The sequence below is a fragment of the Coenobita brevimanus genome, chromosome 51, assembly GCF_032717465.1.
Source record: "Coenobita brevimanus isolate Jiangsu-jjx chromosome 51, ASM3271746v2, whole genome shotgun sequence".
Taxonomy (NCBI): Eukaryota; Metazoa; Arthropoda; class Malacostraca; order Decapoda; family Coenobitidae; genus Coenobita; species Coenobita brevimanus.
This window is the reverse complement of record NC_137004.1, coordinates 25,155,766-25,174,423: the sequence shown is the minus strand read 5'-3', so window position 1 is coordinate 25,174,423 and position 18,658 is coordinate 25,155,766. Positions and strand designations below refer to the sequence as shown.

Below are 18,658 nucleotides of genomic sequence, written 5' to 3'. Positions count from 1 at the left end.
CTCGTGATTATGGACACGTTTTCAATAAAAAAAACAACTATCATTTAGTAGATGGATTGCTTAGCCGCAATGAAAGTATGTGTGAGAATTATGTATAACAGTGGCCAAGAATTCCCCAAGTGTTATATCACCGGGACTAACTGAAAACAAAATGCCTCCGGCATTCAGACAAATTTCTTTACAGCAGGACGATCACGATGGCCATTCTGTATTCCTAACAGCCACATCTTATACACCACACTTCTGATTGAAAGAAAACAAACAACTCCTGTGAATTCTGACGGAGGAGTGTATGACAGCATCAAGTCCAGTCTGGAGATCACAGAGTAACTAATTTGTCCACTTTCCATAATAATATCCAGAGAGTTACATACTATACTTGTTTATACTATGACGACTGTATACAGTCAACTGCTTTGTTTGCAAGCTTGTAAAGCAGGTGTAAACCACGAGGAAATAACTGATTTTGACATTTACAAGTATAAAAAAGCATTTAATAAAATGCATGAAGATGTACGCACAGCAGTGCATCAATAACCATCGGAACAAGGACGAAACAAAGCGACATATAATCCCATCCCTACTGCTTTTTTTCGTATCTTTGTGCACTTCACAAATGGTTAATATTCATATTATTATCATAAGACTTTTCGGGTGCACTTATGCTACACGATAATGGCACGGATAGGAGTGGAGAGATAGATAGATAGATAGAGAGAGAGAGAGAGAGAGAGAGAGGTTTACATGTGGTTTTACTGCCTCGACCTTGTTTCAATGGTTTCTGAGGAACTGCCATCCCAACATCTCCATACATGATATTAAACATTAATTCTTGTATTACAGATTTTTAAAAGTTTCTGTGTAAGAAAGCTCTGATGGTTTTTGTTAGGCTATTCAACTTAAGAACGTCTTACTAGTGAAGGGACTGATGAAGGCTCTGACTAACCCGTTCCCATCTGAGACGTCTCTTATAAGCTGAATAAAATCATTTGAGGAAAATAACGAGAATAAGCAATGAGAGAGTGCAACACCTACGTAACACCTGTACAGTTAAGTGTGAAAATGACAGTAAAAGAAAACAGCAGCATGGATGCAAAAAGAACAGTCCAGCTGGGAACTGGGAGACATTTGTGGGAGACACTCATTTATTTGGCTATGGTTTAAAGGCCATATTCTAGGTGGCACAGGAGGTTTCGTGGCACCTCGTCCGTACCGATGTACTTTAATCTCACACCAAAAACTTTTCTCGAATGCTTATTACCTCCGCCAAGGAGGTTGTTTTCACTTTTGTCCGTTTGTTTGTTGGTTGGCTGGTTGGTTTGTGAGCAAGATTACACAAAAAACACTGGACGGATTTCCACGAAACCTCGTAGGAAACTGGGCCTTGGCCCAGAATAGATTCCATGAAATTTTGATGCGGATCCGGATAAATGTGCTGATCCAGGATTTTTTTTTTTCACTTTCTTTAACATTGCAAGATAGGGTGTTTTTCGACATTTTCGTTAATTTTTCAGAGAATATTGCATGGATGTTGATGACGGAGGTATATATGTGCTCTACTGAGTGCGATTCTAGTTTATATTGTTTTAATATCGGCACAGTTTGCCTTCAGCAATATCCTGTACAAGAGGGATACTGCATGTAGTGTGGAGAATATATCGCTAGGGGAAGACGTGTCACAAAATCGCAATAACCACCTAAAATACGACCTTAAGTGAGAGGTAATAGACGAAAGTGGATGAGGGTAGGTGATAAGTTGGAGGATGTATCAGAGGGGAAGAGGTGAGGGGAGGAGATGTGTTGGGGGAGGTTTGTAAAGGCGAGTGGACGTTGAGGACTTTGTGAAGGTGGTGAGTGTATTGGAGGAGTGAGTGGAGAGAAAGAGGTGACTGGAGAGAAAGAGGTGACGGGAGAGGACGAGGTAAATGAACAGAAAGGGGTTATTTAAGAGGAAGAGATACGTGGAGAGAAAGAGGTAAGTGGCGACAGTAGGATGAGTTGAGAGAATTGAGCGAGTGAACTGAAAGGGAAAAGTGAGGATAAAGAGGTAACTGGAGAGAAAGAGTAAGTGGAGAGAAAGAGTAAGTGGAGAGAAAGAGTAAGTGGAGAGAAAGAGTAAGTGGAGAGAAAGGGGTGAGTGGAGAGAAAGAGGCGAGTGGAGAGAAAGAGGCGAGTGGAGAGAAAGAGGCGAGTGGAGAGATAGGGATAAGGGGAGATAAAGGGGTGAGTGGAGGTAATAAGGCGAGTGGCAAGAAAGGGATAAGTGGAGAGAAAGAGGTAAGTGAGGAGAAGAGGGAAGTGTAGAGAAAGGGGTGTGTGGAGAAAATGGGGCGAACGGAAAGGGGTGAGGGGAGACAATGGAAGGGATCAGAGGATACGGAAAGTTGTAAATGGACAGAGAAATTTGTGAATGGATAGAAAACGTTGTGAATAAATGAAGAAAGCTGTGAATGGATAGAGAAGGTTGTGAAAGGAGAGAGTTGTGAATGGATAGAGAGAGCTGTGAATGGAGAAAGAAAGTTGTGAATGGATTGGAGAAAGTTGTGAATGGAGAGATCAACTTGTGAATGGATTGGAGAAAGTTGTGAATAGACAGAGAAAATTGTAAATGTACAGGGAAAGTTGTGGATGGAAAGAGAAAGCTGTCAATGGGGAAAGTTGTGAATGGCGAGAAAGTTGTAAGTGGTAGAAGAAAGGAGGTAACTTAAAAAACTATGGGGGGAGGGGGTTGCTTAAAAAAATATATATATATATATTCGCCATTGCACGTTCATTGATCATACTAATGGTTTCAATTTGCATGGATCATTTTTTACACTGCATGGCCGTGGTGATGCTACATATCAGGAACATTAATATTTCACTACTCATTTTATATTCATGCAAAAAGACTCAATTTGCATCACACGAGTAATTTTGGGACACAGTATCAAAATTTTTAGTTCGTCGAAGTTTTGATGTTGCCCTGTGACCTTGATCTTTAACTCATTATTCTTCAAAACAATGTCCCGATCCCCCTGACTCCCTTTCAGCCCTTTCACCAAGTTTAGTTAAAATCAGATTAATATTGTTGTCAGGTATCTAGTTCACACACACACACACACAAACACACACACACACACACACACACACACACACACACACACACATTCTCTCTCTCTCTCTCTCTCTCTCATTCCCTTAAGTTGCTAACTGCATTCACATTTCCCCACACTTCTTTTTCTACATCCGTTCTTCTCACCTTCCATCTTCCTCTTCCTTTCTCTGCCTCCCCTCTGTCGCATCACTCTTCCCCCTCACTACCACACTCCGCTTCCCTTCCCTGCCCTCCGCACACTTCAGTACGTAGTTTGATGATGCATAGAAACAATTGACTTGATCACTTCTACCCTCACCCTCTTATTCTCATTTCTCTGTAGGAGGTCTGCGAGAGAAGTTTGGGAATATGGAGTTGGAATCTGCATATTTAAGGAGCGGAGAGAGAGAGAGAGAGAGAAAGAGATTAAGGGAGGAGATAAGAGGGAAGGAAAATAATATCGATAAGATGAGGTGGAGTGTCTTAAGAGGTATTGGCAATTAGGCTGGCTGGGGACAAGAACAGGTGTATATACACACACACACACACACACACACACACACACACACACACACACACACACACACACACACACGCACGTACGCACGCACGCACGCGCGCGCGCGGTGTTCGCTTGAGCTTAATGATAAAGCAGGTAAAATACCCTAAGCCCTCAGCCCCGTCATGATGTCTTGCGCAACAGGGAGGCTCTCAGCAGGATTGTGCTGGGAGGCACTAGCAGTGACTAGGATTAACTTGATGCAACTTAGAGGAACTAGGAGTGACTGGGAGGAACTTGATGGAACTATGAGGAACTGGGAGCGTCTGGGACGAAATGGGAGAAGTTAGGATGAAGTGTGAGTACTTAGGAGGTACTAGGAGATGTTAGGAGGAACTGGGAGTGTCTGGAAGAAACTGGGAGCAGCTGAAAATTTCTAAGACGGGAAAGAAAACACGAACTTACAAAAACCAAGAGGCCTGATGGAGAGAGGTGCTGGGAATACACCAAGGGAGGGGCAGGTGGAGAGGGGATGAATCATTTATTATAGGCTCCAAGCCGCCTTCTCAGGGGGAGTCGAAAAAAATGGGAGGAGCGAGGAATGAATGAGAGGAGAGAGGGGAGAGAAAGTGAGAAGAAATAAACGAAGAAATAAAAGTATCGGAGGGGAGAGGGAGAGAAGGAGGAAAGGATTAGAGAAGAGACGGAGATGAAGTAACGAAAAAGAGAGGAAAATGAAAGGAAGGATGGATACAAGAGAGAAAGAGAGAGAGAGAGTCAACAACTATTTTCCAGAACAGTACTAATTCCCTGTTACCCTCCACTGTGGTACAGTGTATATTATTACGGCGAGTAGGCTAATGAATGACGGGTATAACAGAGACTATACGGATTTTAGAATGACTTGGCCAAGATTTTCCGTCATATGCAGCTTTTTCCACGTAGGTCAATGGAGTAAAAAGCCAATACTACGGATCTATATTATTTCCATAACACTTCTTTGTGCTATTGTTAATTTACTGATACAACTCAGCATGCCGGGTGGAGAAAATGGCAGTCTTAGGCCAAATTAGAATAAAAAGGGTATAGTATTGTAATGATCGACCAGTGTGGCGATTGGACTGTAACATATTTAATAGATAGCATTATTGTGGTTGATTCGCCTGGAAATAAATTATAGTGGTAGATTTTATGTTGACAGTTTATAGAGGCAGGGTTGAATAGTGGCAGTATTATAGTGGTGGAGCTGAATGGTGGCAGTATTATAGTGGTGGAACTGAATGGTGGCAGCATTATAGTGGTGGAGTTGAATGGTGGCAGCATTATAGTGGTGGAGTTGTATGGTGGCAGTATTATACTGTAGTGGTGGAGTTGAATGGTGGCAGTATTACAGTGGTGGAGCTGAATAGTGGCAGTATTATAGTGGTGGAATTGAATAGTGGCAGTATTATAGTGGTGGAGTTGAATGGTGGCAGAATTATAGTGGTGGAGCTGAATAGTGGCAGTATTATAGTGGTGAAGCTGAATGCTGGCAGTATTATAGTGGTGAAGCTGAATGCTGGCAGTATTATAGTGGTGAAGCTGAATGGTGGCAGTATTATAGTGGTGAAGCTGAATGCTGGCAGTATTATAGTGGTGAAGCTGAATGGTGGCAGTATTATAGTGGTGAAGCTGAATGGTGGCAGAATTATAGTGGTGAAGCTGAATAGTGGCAGTATTATAGTGGTGAAGCTGAATGCTGGCAGTATTATAGTGGTGAAGCTGAATGGTGGCAGTATTATAGTGGTGAAGCTGAATGGTGGCAGAATTGTGTGAGTAGAACTGAATGGAGGGAGTAATGCTGAGGCAAATAAAAATGGCGGCAGTATGACTTTGCATACCAGAACGGTGTCAGAGTGGTTTTAGGAGGATAAAATGATGGCATTCTTTTAATATTAGCATGAACAAGTGCTCGTGGCCCCTTCTGGCCCCTCGCACTTGCTCCTGCGGAGGGCTCTCGCGTTTATGTGCTGTTCTAGTGTAACGTTGTCCCTTGGATTTTTTGTAGCTAACCAAATGATCGTGTTATTTGCAGCTTCGGGAATGGAACCCAAGTTGTCCGAACGCAAGTCCGAAGTACACACACAGACACACAGTTTATTTTAGTTCTACCTCTGGGCAAAAAATTCTACGGATATCCTATGCCGGGCTTCGGAAGCAGCGTTTTTTGGTCAAAATGAGATCGCTCATTAAATATAGTAAACGTTTTTCAATCGTGATGGGACTAAGTTTTTTCACATCAGCGATTTTTTTGCGATTTTTGTGCCAATTTTGATGCGATTTGAATGTGTAGTTTCGGCTGCCCAAAATACACACACACACACACACACACACACACACACGGTTAGTGCTATACTATATTACAGTAGATACCATGTGCAGTCGACGGCATATTTTCGTTTCAAGCAAACCAGTATAAAATGAGACTTAATTTGTTACAAGCAAAAAATCCATTTAACGTAGTAAATAAATAACAATTATTATATGTAATTATTTAAATTATATCAGTAAACTCTTTGCCATACAGAATTACGAGATGACATACAGGATAACGAAGCGAATTTCTGCCGTCTTCTGTGCAATGCCGTCCAATATCACTGGTCTATGCAATTCCCTAAAAGGAAGATTGTTTCCCTTTTGAGTTTTTTTTTTTTCTTTTTTTTTTTTTAAGGTTCTGAGCTGGGCAGAGCTAAGTGGGAGGAGATTTTCTCTTTTTATCTGACTGTAAAAATCTGGGAGCAAGACTTCTCCCCCTATCCTAAGTCTTTGTGAGCAGTGTATCTGTATAAAAAAAAAAAAAGCAATTTTTTTTTTTCTCTCTCTCTCTCTCTCTCTCTCTCTCTCTCTCTCTCTCTCTCTCTCTCTCTCTCTCCAAGATAATAACATTTAGTAACTAATGCGATAAAGTTCTGATTTTCCAAACACCTCATCATCAAGAAATCAGGTTACCCTGATGGCTTACAGGGCAGAAGATGGACACGGTTTTAGAAATACCCTAACACTTCATTCTTAACTTCCTTTTATTAAAGAAATATTATAAAGGAATTCTGTGTGTAAAAAATATACAGTACATAGAAGTTAACTGAATACAACATCCATATCAAAGCCAGGAATTTTATTCATGTATAAACTTTCTCACAGCCTAAGTCCTGAGAAATTATTTTGTTTACATTTACATCCGTACTCATATAGAGAAAATAAAAAAAATAGCAAAATGAATACTATAGCAAACAGGTGAATGAATACTAAACAAACCTCGTCCGATCACTCAAGGTCAAAGGTCATGGTGCTAAATGGAAGCCCATATGAGACTTTCTATATCGTGACAATGGTAAATATCTCTTATCTTAAACCAGTTTCGCGTTATAGCCCCCTGAATATCCGTGACCTTGAGTCTTGCCTTTCGAAGTCATTAAAGGTCAAAGGTCATGGTACCAATTAAATGTCCACACGGGACTTCCTATAAGCTGATAATAGTAAATATCTATCTGCAACCAGTTTAGAGTTATAGTCCCCTGAATATCAGTGACCTTGAGCTCGACCTTTCAAGATCACTCAAGGTCAAATGTCTTGGTGCCAAATGAAAACCCATATGGGAGTTCCTGAATGCTGATAATAGTAAAAATCTCTATCTTCAACCGGTTTCAAGTTATAGCCCTCTGAAAATACGTGACCTTGATTTTGACTTCTCAGGATCACTCTGTTACCTCCGAAATTTAATCACTTCCTTTTGGGACCAGTTCCCACTTATCCCAAAAGTTTTGAGCAATTTCATGCAGTCGTTTTTCCGTAATTTTGTTAACAAACAAACAAAAAAGAACTCGACCAAAAACAATGCTTTGCCGGACTCGGTCCCGGGCGAGGTAAATATACGATAAAACGAAATGCCTTATGATAATAAATAACCGCAATGATAGCTTGTTTCACTGCAGGGACTGGTTAAGATACTTTGTGAATACGCCTCAAGGAGGGAACACAAGGGGTGAACTGAAGTGGGCTTCGTGGTAGGTGGATGGTAGGTGAGAGGGAGACGAGAAGTGGCAGGTGAAGAGGGTTAGAGAGATGAAGAGGGGGAGTAGTGAGAGATATCTGTAAAGGAAAAGAGAGAATGGTGGCAAAGGGAGGGGGAGAATGGAAAGTGGAGCGAAGGATATGGAAACTGACAGAGAGAGAGAGAGAGAGAGAGAAATGGGTGGTATGAAAAACATCTGGAGAGGAAGGGGGAGAGGGCAAGGAATGTGGTAAGGGAGAAATGGACTAGAAGGAGAAGTAAGAAGGAAATAGGATATGAAGAAGGACAGTGGGAAAGAAAAGGGTGAGGGATCAAAGGATGAAGTGAGAGGGACAGGGAAAAGGAGTAAGAGATGAAGAGGAACTGTGAGAGAGGGGGAATGGAGAGGCGGAGGGACATGGAGGAAAGAAATGAAAAGAGAGATACAGTGAGAGAAGGGGAGGGGGGGAGCGTGGAAACAGAGAGGGTATGGAAGACGGGGAGGCACAAAGGGAAGAGGGGCGGACGTGGGAGGTGTTGAGAGAGAGTAAGTGCGTGTTGACAGAATGTGTGTGTGTGTGTGTGTGTGTGTGTGTGTGTGTGTGTGTGTGTGTGTGTGTGTGTGTGTGTGTGTGTGTGTGTGTGTGTGTGTGTGTGTGTGTGTGTGTGTGTGTGTGTGTGTGTGTGTGTGTGTGTGTGTGTGTGTGTGTGTGTGTGTGTGTGTGTGTGTGTGTGTGTGTGTGTGTGTGTGTGTGTGTGTGTGTGTGTGTGTCTCGGACGTGGGAGGTGGTGGAGAGGTGTTGTGTGTGTGTGTGTGTGTGTGTGTGTGTGTGTGTGTGTGTGTGTGTGTGTGTGTGTGTGTGTGTGTGTGTGAGAGGGGGAGGAAGCGAGTTCGCACAAATTTTAGAATGAGTTTCGGTGGGCACCGGAAGCACTTGTGTGTACTCGTATGTATGTGCGTGTGTGTTGAGAGAGAGAGAGAGAGAGAGAGAGAGAGAGAGAAATTCAATCCAGGTTTTCTAGAACAATAATATGCAGATACTGTACTGTATTTAATTGGCCTTTACAGTACGGCGATGTGCGTACAGTGAAGCGTGGGCAGGACATGATATTTTTGTGTTTGTTTCTGTGAATTATACACATTCATAATGTATTATAACGTCATACGAAATACATTAATATGTGAATCAGCAAAATATTCTTTACTGTACCATACGTGTTATTAATATTAATTAGCAGCATGTTTCAACACATGACTTATTTACTGTTCTATTCTTGCTATAGTCAGGTGATTTTATTCAGCTTCGCCAAGCCCACTTGTAGTGAGTGGTAAGCTGAAGCTATTTATAACAGCCCTGGTTTAAAAAGCTGGAATAAAATTGTTAGATGGTCTCAGGAATAAACAAAAAATGTCCCTCTCTGGTATGAGAGGTAAAAGCTTTGCACACTATTGTTCTTTTATCTTAACTTGGCGATTTTTATCACGTACTTCAGTGGCAGAATAAGATAAGGTCATGGTCCTACGTTCTTTCCACAGCATTTATTCGTAAGCTGCAGCATCATATTCTACTGCTAATATATTGCTAGAACTCAGTAGTCAAGAGGGAGAGACGGCGATCTTTGATTAGGTTAGAGTAAAAACGGCATAGTACGATATCTCCTAGCCTTCTCAATGACTGTGCTCTGCAGTACTGCCATGCCTTCGACCTGTATCAGAAGGCACCAAAGTCAACAGTTACAGTCAGTCAACGCCACTGATACCAGATACACAGGTCTATGGTTATATTAATAGCCCCAGTACGGTGACGCCAGTATCTAAGCTTATCCTTCCTAATTTCATTGTACGTTCCCTAGGTTCGCCTGGCAATGAATGGTTTAATATAAGTTCTGCCTAACTAATGCAGCTCAGAAATCACTTCCAAATAAATAAAAAAATAAATAAATGATCTCCAGAATGCAAGAATGTAATCAAAGCTACGACACTGACTGAGGGAGTTAAGGGCAAGGCAGGTTAAGTCTTTCTCTGGCCTACTTGCAGCAGACTTAATCCAGGTCTGTGTGTGGCTTTCAACCTCCTTCCTACACTCAGTCACTTCTGGCGAAACTGACATTTAAAAGCACCACCACCACCACAACCAACAACAACAACAGCAGCAACAACAACAATAATAATTATAAATAATGATAACTGTAATGATAATGGTAATACATTATTATTATTATTATTATTATTATTATTATTATTATTATTATTATCATCATCATCATCATCATCATCATCATCATCATCATCATTATTATTATTTTTATTATTACAGTATTATTATTATTATTATTATTATTATTATTATTATTATTATTATTATCATTATGATGATGATGATGATGATGATGAGGATGATGATTTTTTTTTGTTATTGTTGTTGTTGCTGTGATTATTATTATCCAGTACATACATTTCTGCTATGCCACTACTAAAAAACCAACGTACTATCACTGTAAAATCTTTAATGCTCATCTTTGTATTTACTAAGTATTCCCGAAGAGTGTTTCTCTCTCTCTCTCTCTCTCTCTCTCTCTCTCCATCCACATGCACTACCCTCTTATTAAGTCACTAGCAAACTTATTAACTCTCACGCTGATCCCCCAACAGGCCATATAAGTGACTGATAAGAGCACCGTTACCCCAGATTACCATCGTTACCCCAAGTTACTTTAGCTCTTGTGGAGGTATTTGGCCTTCAAACTCCTCTCTTAATTTTCCGCAACTGCCAGAGGGGAACAAGTTATTCATTACGCTTATCTCGTTTTTTTTTTTTTTTTTTTCCGGGAACTAAGATGCTTCTGAGCAATATGTAGTGTTTATGAAACTGATATGGTTTTGAGATTTACACACACACACACACACACCACACACACACACACACACACACACACACACACACACACACACACACACACACACATTTCGACTTTAAATTACAAGCTCATGCTCAAGCACTTCACTACGAAGGATGTGCCCTATGGTAAATAAACCCGTCTGGCAACAGCAAGAATAAAATTAAAACTAGTGCTGGTAGTGAAAGGTTAAAGTGTAATTTACCGGGTCGGCTCGGTCAGGATCACGTGATAGGGGCGTGATAGTCAACCCTTCCGGAAGAGAGCTGAGAGCTCATACAGTCGGATCTAGGCCAAGGCTGTGACCTTGACACACGCACACACCCATCCCCATGCTCAAGGAGGACAGTAACCACCCGCTTCGCCAGTGAAATTTTTCACAACTGGAGCAGGCGCGAACTCCCGTCTACCAGATGGCAGGCGAGAGTGTTACCACTGAGACAGCGAGCGGTGTCCACTGACCCAGCGATCAGTGTGTGTGTGTGTGTGTGTGTGTGTGTGTGTGTGTGTGTGTGTGTGTGTGTGTGTGTGTGTGTGTGTGTGTGTGTGTGTGTGTGTGTGTGAGAGAGAGAGAGAGAGAGAGAGAGAGAGAATACCTTTATGGGGAATTAAGGCTGTCTGGGGCATGTTCGACTTTACGCCATCATCGCGACAGATTTTTTCTTAAGCTGCCTAAGTTTAGTATGGAGGCAGCAGGAAATATATCGCTAAGGAAGAGCTGCTGGGATGCCTTCTGAGAATACGTGTGTCTGTGTTATAGGGGATGAGGGGAATAAGACAAGTAGAGACACTCGGCTCAAGTCAGTGGTACCTCAGTAAATTGACCTTGTTGCTGCTTAGTCTCTTTAGTTCGAGGCACCTTTCTTATGCTGAGAAAAATCGTCTGGAGCCATACTCAAAAACTTTCTTGTGCCAAAGAATATACCTACAATGCTGTTTATATCATTATATTCACTCATACATACACAAACTGCTTCATACCCAAACTAGAGTGAATAATAGGCGAATTTTGCTAAAAAGGTTATTTTTTGACAAGAGTTGTTATGTTGGTTTAATTACGGATAAATTGGTTAAATATTTTTTGCGAATATGGCTCCCGGATGAAACGAGAATAAAGCCACATTTTCCACCGTCCATATGAGGCAACATAACAGTTTTCAACGTGTTCCCGTTGATTTATCTGCCGTGGAAAAAAAACAAAAAAACAGCTGCACTGCCAGTCGCACGCACGAGAACGCTTGTCCTATCGAATTTCAGTTGAATTTTTAGGATTCATTATGCAGGCAAAGTCTAGTTTTGGTCAAACAACTGTGGATTAGTGTACTCTGCACAAGGTGACTGATAAAATGAAAAAGTATGTGGTAACAGGAGTCTGTATTTCGGCACGAAGAGATGGTAATTTATATTTACAAGTGCGTTATTTTCTTTGTTTGTAGTGCCTGGAATGTGGTACTACATTTTAAAGCAGGTAGAATATGATTTTCAAAGCATAATCATATTTTGAAGGTAATACTGGTAATATCAGTGAAGTGTCTAATTCCCACAACTGCCGTAAAGGCTTAAGACAGCAAAGCTTTACCTTCGAAACGATATGTCTGTTGCTAGCTTACCTTTGTTTACTAACCATTCCTTCTGTTTTTTCCTTGTGGGGTAACCCTTCATTCTGTGGCTCTGTGTTGAGCCTTGTAGAGTTGGGTAAATACATCATTATCGTAACTGATACCTGTTATATGGCGACTTGTTCAAACCATGGCCAACGAAGAGTTGCACGCGAATTTCTGTGTGACTGAATAATCTTGTCATTTTCTGTACTGTTTTACCAATTCATCAGTTTTGCATTATGTATGAAATCTACCAATTTGTTTTCCAGCCACTTGCCATTCGCACATTCAGTATGAACACCAAAATAAAGCATTTCAGTGATGATACAGAAAAGTAAATGAAAGTATTTGTGGAAGTAATTTCTTAAATCAGCATTATTGCTTGACGCAATTTTGTCATTCTTCAGTATAAAGGAAAACTAATTCATAAATAAGACAGCTTCTCATTGGTTAAAACATTAAACCAACGAAACCAACGCAGTTCTGCCAGAATAACCAGCATATCTCAGGCTTGCTCCTCAAGTTGCTTGAGTTCTGTTGGCTACTGTTGATACAATTTAACTCCAGCCGAGATAATTGATTCTTCAAAGATTCTCGGTATCAAGGTATCAAGGGAAGTGTGCGAGATGAAAAAACTATCGGTGTACGATGGTTATCTGCTTAGGTTCTTGTGATCTTGGCTTAGATGATGGTATGCATTACTGTCTGTATTCTGTGTGTGTGTGTGTGTGTGTGTGTGTGTGTGTGTGTGTGTGTGTGTGTGTGTGTGTGTGTGTGTGTGTGTGTGTGTGTGTGTGTGTGTGTGTGTGTGTGTGTGTGTGTGTGTGTGTGTGTGTGTGTGTGTGTCTGTGTGTGTGTGTGTGTGTGTGTGTGTGTGTGTGTGTGTGTGTGTGTGTGTGTGTGTGTGTGTGTGTGTGTGTGTGTGTGTGTGTGTGTGTGTGTGTGTGTGTGTGTGTGTGTGTGTGTGTGTGTGTGTGTAAGAGGTCCGACACACAGAGAAACAGACATTAAGAAAAGACATGCTATAACCTGATAAACAACTGTGTGAGAAGAATCAGATGGGTATTGGTTCTGTTTTAACCTGTCATAATGTGACATGCTGGTTCAACTCAATCACTCCTCTAAGTACCGGTGTACGCATGCTAATGTATAGACTACTTACCCTCGGTCAGAAAATATCGAATTCCAAAAGTAAACACTGCTCTTTATGCGAAAAAGTTTTAACTAAGAGACACATCACTGTGCTTGGCTGATAAAGAGGGTGAGTGCTCAAGCAAAGTGATGTTTTTCTTAGAAACTGTTGCACAGACAAAGCAGGGTTCATTTTTGGAGTCCATCATTTTCCGAACGAAGGAGTGTGCATGTCTATACATGAAAAGGCATCTACTCTTACCAAGTAAAGCGACTGCGTTGGGCCAACAAGTCACACTCTGATAGGTTAGAACTTACCCAGTGCCCATCTGTTTGTCTCCTCACTCCCACTCTTGTTTCCCGAGTTACTGGGTCAACTCGTCGCTGTGTGTGAACCTCGTATGAATCTCGTTCTCTCATCTGTATGCATGAACTTCGGAACACTATATCCCTAAATCTCTTATCATAGCAACAGGAAAGTCAGTGCATGCACACACACACACACACACACACACACACACACACACACACACACACACACACACACACACACACACACACACACACACACACACACACACACACACACACACACACACACACACACACACAATGAAAAAACTAAGACCACATTCATTCATTCATTCGTTCATTTTCTATCTGTCTCAGTCAGTCATCCATCTTGTTTCTTTCTGTCTTTATCTGTCTGTTTGATGTCTGTCTGTGTATCTGTCTCATAGGCATACACAAGCAAACATTTATCCAATCAATCCAGTGTTTACCTATCTGTTTTTCTGTCTGTCTGTGACCCCACCTTCCTTCCCACAGGCGGGTACAAGAGGTTTACAGCCCTGAAGGGGATCAATCCTGCCCTAAAGACGCTATTGGGGTTGGGCGGATGGAACGAGGGATCCAGGAAATACTCGCAGGTGAGTGAGAGAGAGAGAGAGAGAGAGAGAGAGAGAGAGAGAGAGAGAGAGAGAGAGAGAGAGAGAGAGAGAGAGAGAGAGAGAGAGAGAGAGAGAGAGAGAGAGAGACTATTGTGGAGGGATCTTAGTGATGGTACCGACAGAATGCATTGATAGAAAAAGGAAGGAAATGAAACAATTAATACTTTCCATTCAGTCACGTCCTTTTGTATTATTTTTCATTACTTCTACCAGCAGGTGATGTTATTCTTTTGGGGGGAGACTTTTCGAATTGTAGATATTACATGAAGAATTGATTAACCCCTCACTGTTAGATGCCTCCTCATTTGTTGAAAAAAATAATCTGAAGAGAACAGGAATAAAGCAGAAATTTGTAGGTGTTTACGGGGTACAGTGTAGAGACAAGGGAAGTGTTTACCTTTCTGCTTCCCTACCTTACACCCCTTTCCTGCCTCACTCCTCCCCTAACCACGCTCCCCCCCCCACTCCTTCCTTCCTTCCTTCCGTTTTCTTCCTCCTTTCTTTCCAGCTTATTTTCTTTCCCTCTTGTCTGTGTGGTCATTGATCTGTGTAACTTTTGTAACACTTTTTTTTTTTTCAAATCTCCCTCCCTCCAACTTCCATCCAGCTCGCCATCACCAATTCCTCCACCATTCCACCTCCTCCCTCTCTCTCTCTCTCTCGTAATTTTTTTTTTCTCCCACTCCTCACCCAAGTCCTCCCGCTCTCTCCCTCCCTTCTTTCCTTCAGATACTCTCCCTCCCTCCCTGCTTTCTTCCTCCATTCCACTCCACTTTATTTCTCTCCTTTTTATTTATTTTTTTGCCTCTCCTTTCCATTAGTCTCCCACTCTGCCTTTCAGCCCTCACTCTCCCTCCCTTCACCCCTCCCTATTTCCACTCTTCTCACTCCGGGACTCACTCCTTCCTCGTTTCTAATAATTTCCTCTCATTCTCTTTCCATTTCTCACCCCCCCCCCTCCTTCCGTGTCACGTCTTCATCCCACCTCCTCTCACTTCCCCCCCTCCTTCACAGATGGTGTCGACGGCAGGTACGAGGTCAACCTTCATTTCCAGCTGTGTTCACTTCCTCCAAAAGTATGGCTTTGACGGTCTCGACTTTGACTGGGAGTATCCGACGCTCAGAGGAGGCAAGGCGCAGGACAAGGTGAGGCACAGTGAGACAAGTGAAAGATGAGATAGGAGAGGCAGGGTGAGGCAAGTGAAAGATGAGGTAAAAGAGGTAAGGTAAGGCAAGTGAAAGGTGAGATATGAGAGGCCGGGTGAGGCAGGTGAAAGGTAAGACTGGAGAAGCAGGGTGCGGAAGGTGAAAAATAAGAAAGGTGAGGCAGGGAGACAGGTGAAAGACAGGATAGGAGAGACAGTGTGAGGCAGGTGAAAGATGATGCAGGTGAGAGGCAAGATAGGAGAGGCAGGGTGCGCCATGTAAAAGGTGAGATGGGTGAGGCAGGTAAAAGATGAGGTACGAGAGGCAAGTAAAAAGTGAGATAGGAGAGGTAGTGTGAAAAGTGAGACAGGATAAAAACTGAGGCATAGGGAGGAAGGCGTAAAATAAGGTATGAGAGGCAGGGTGAGACAAGGCGAAAGGTGAAGTAGGAGAGAAAGAATGTGGCAGGAAGAAGTGATGTAAGGAATGGTGGAAAGCAGGATGGAAGCAATGAAAAAAGGGAAAGAACGATTAAATTAATGAATGAACGAATCCAAGATGGGAGAAAGAACAGAATGAATGAACAAGTGAATGGATGAAAGGAGGTTTAGCAATGGAAGGAAAAAAAAATGGAAGTAAAACAATGACTAAAGACGCAGTGATGAATATGACATAAACAAACAATATACAGTACAATAATATAATAATAATAAAAATAATAATAATAATAATAATAATAATAATAATAATAATGATCAAAAGAAGCAGGCATGGAAAACAAGCGACAGAAACACTGAGGTAAATCCTTAATTCACTCTCGCCTCTTCGCACGTCTTCCATCTCACCAAACAACGCGAGACCACACAATTCTAACTACACTGATCTTGATTTGGCAAACACACACACACACACACACACACACACACACACACACACACACACACACACACCAATCACTCCATTTTTGTGAGATCTAAACTCCCTTACATACGCCTCCATTTCCATGACTATGCTTCCGCTCCCCAGGTGAATTTCGCCCTGCTGCTGAAGGAGATGAGGTCAGAGTTCGACAAGCACGGGCTCCTGATGACCGCTGCCGTGAGTGCTGGCAAACTCACCATTGACGCAGCATACGACGTGCAGGCCATGGGAAGGTTAGTACAGGCCAGAGAAGGGTAGGGAAGGGCAGGGCTGAGTAGAACAGGACAGTACACGGCAAGGTAGGAGGATAAGCAGGGAAAGGTACGGTAAGGTAAGGTAGGGAATACTAAGATAGGGTTCGGTACGACAGAGTAAGGTAGGGTAGGGTAGGGTTGGGCACTGCTTGGTAGAACGGCACAAGGTAAGGTAGGGCAGGATAGGGTGGGACAGGACAACAATGGGAAGGGCATGGTAGGTTAAGTAGGGTAAGGAAGATAGGGATGGGAGGTACAGGGCATTAAAGGATAGGGCAGGGTAGGTGAGTGAGGGTAAGGTAAGGTAAGGTAAAGTGAGGCTTAGTAGGACTGAGTAGAAAAGGAAAATATATGGTTAGATTAGCTTATGGAAGAGATATAACTTGCTTAATGTAAGAGCTGGTCAGTGTGAGTCACAGGAAAGTAAATTAAGATGTGAGAAGTTAGGACGAGGTAGGTTACTGACCCGTAACCTACTTTTTTTTTTTTTTTTTTTTTTTAAATCGAGGCGAAGATGCACTTGACAGATTGGCGATGATTGGCTGAATGCAACATTACTTTATAATCTGGTTACACTTTAGCATTATTAATTGACAATCTATATCTGAGGGGGAAATTTAGGTCAGTAAAAGTTATTCGGACATATTGCACAAAGCCAATCATCATCAACCGGTCGAGTGCATCTTCGCCACAATAAAAAAACAGTTTTTATAGTCGTCATCTGGGACTACGTAGTAATTCTTCCTTAGCCATTTATTTTGCAGTTTTCACCTTAATGCTCTCATGAATATTTTCTTTTTTCTAATATCGCTATGCATTTCTTCAGAAAGAACGATGTCAATTATTCTGGCGCAATATACAAAATAAATCGCTGAGAAAAGGTTTGACCAAATCTCCTAAGGCAACGAGAATGCTTCCCACTGGGAGACGGGCTTCGGTAAACAAAAGGACAGTTACGAGAAGCTAATTTTGTTTTCGTAGTATGACTAAAATATGTTAGGAGTCGGCTAGTAATAAATAGGTGAATCACAGTATTAACACTCAGGTTCCCATGACTCAATCTCGTATAGAGTTTTCAAGAATATATTGTAATTCTAGAAATGACGCACCCATGGGAGAGACAAAGCGAGTAACATATCACACGGAGCTCAAGGGCAATGCTCCCATGTTTTTCCTGGGAGACACTTTCTATATAATAATTAGAATGTCCTACGGTCCCTAATTAGCCTGCTCGTGTTGCCGCCAGAGTGGAACATTACGACATCAAAGGCGGCTGTCGTCCAAGCCTTATTTTAACGACCGGATAACTCTCTCTCTCTCTCTCTCTCTCTCTCTCTCTCTCTCTCTCTCTCTCTCTCTCTCTCTCTATTCGCGCCACATTTATACTTTTTCTTGCTGCCATCGGACACCTCTTCGGCTTGAGAAGGAAACTTCGAACTGTTGACGTTAGATACAGGCTTTATTCAGCCAGTTAGTATAAAACATCTTTTCTTAGATGAATGAAATCATCTGGAGGAAACAAAATTACTGTGCACAACTACAAGACGCCATCGTACTAAGTTAACATTAGCTTTCTGTTTAACACTCGTAAGGGACAAATAACTTTTTTCTTTCCTGTTGTAGGCGGGCTGGTTGTATGCAGGCTTTGATACGGTTCTCTCTAGCAGAACGGAGTTATGGACATTTACAGTATATCTCCACATTCTGCTTACAGATACTCGCTGCCTAAATTTAAAAAAAGAATGGTTGTCAAATACGGAGTGTATATACTGATATGTCTACGTATGAATCAGCGAGTACTTGAGAATAAACTGCAAAACAGTGAAATTAAAATTTCAAGTTAAGGAGAAGTCAGAGTTATTAACCACCATTCACCACTGAAAGTACACTCTGCTCACTTTTCCCAGATGTGCTACTGCCATCTCACCATTTTTAGTGCTATGATGTTACGAAAGATCAATGCTAGAATATGATGCTAGTCATAAAGAAGTGCTGTGGAATGGATATGGAGACATAGTATGGTTTTATTCTGCAACTGATCTATAGGAAATATGCCGCAAAACGACGAGAAAGCCCACCACGCAGATCCAGTGCTCTACCACGAAAGTGCAATACATTTTGACAATGAATTACTTTGCACCTCTTCCTGACC

At 41.8% G+C, this 18,658-nt stretch overlaps 1 protein-coding gene across 1 annotated transcript in view; it reads left to right on the top strand.

The window, feature by feature from the left end:
* LOC145400190 (uncharacterized) overlaps positions 1-18,658 on the top strand; it is a 120,528-nt gene that overhangs the window by 1,804 nt on the left and 100,066 nt on the right. Inside the window, exons 3-5 of the mRNA XM_080272703.1 lie at positions 14,064-14,164; positions 15,200-15,331; positions 16,358-16,485. Coding sequence (XP_080128829.1) covers positions 14,064-14,164; positions 15,200-15,331; positions 16,358-16,485 — 361 coding nt within the window. The remainder of the gene's footprint in view (positions 1-14,063; positions 14,165-15,199; positions 15,332-16,357; positions 16,486-18,658) is intronic.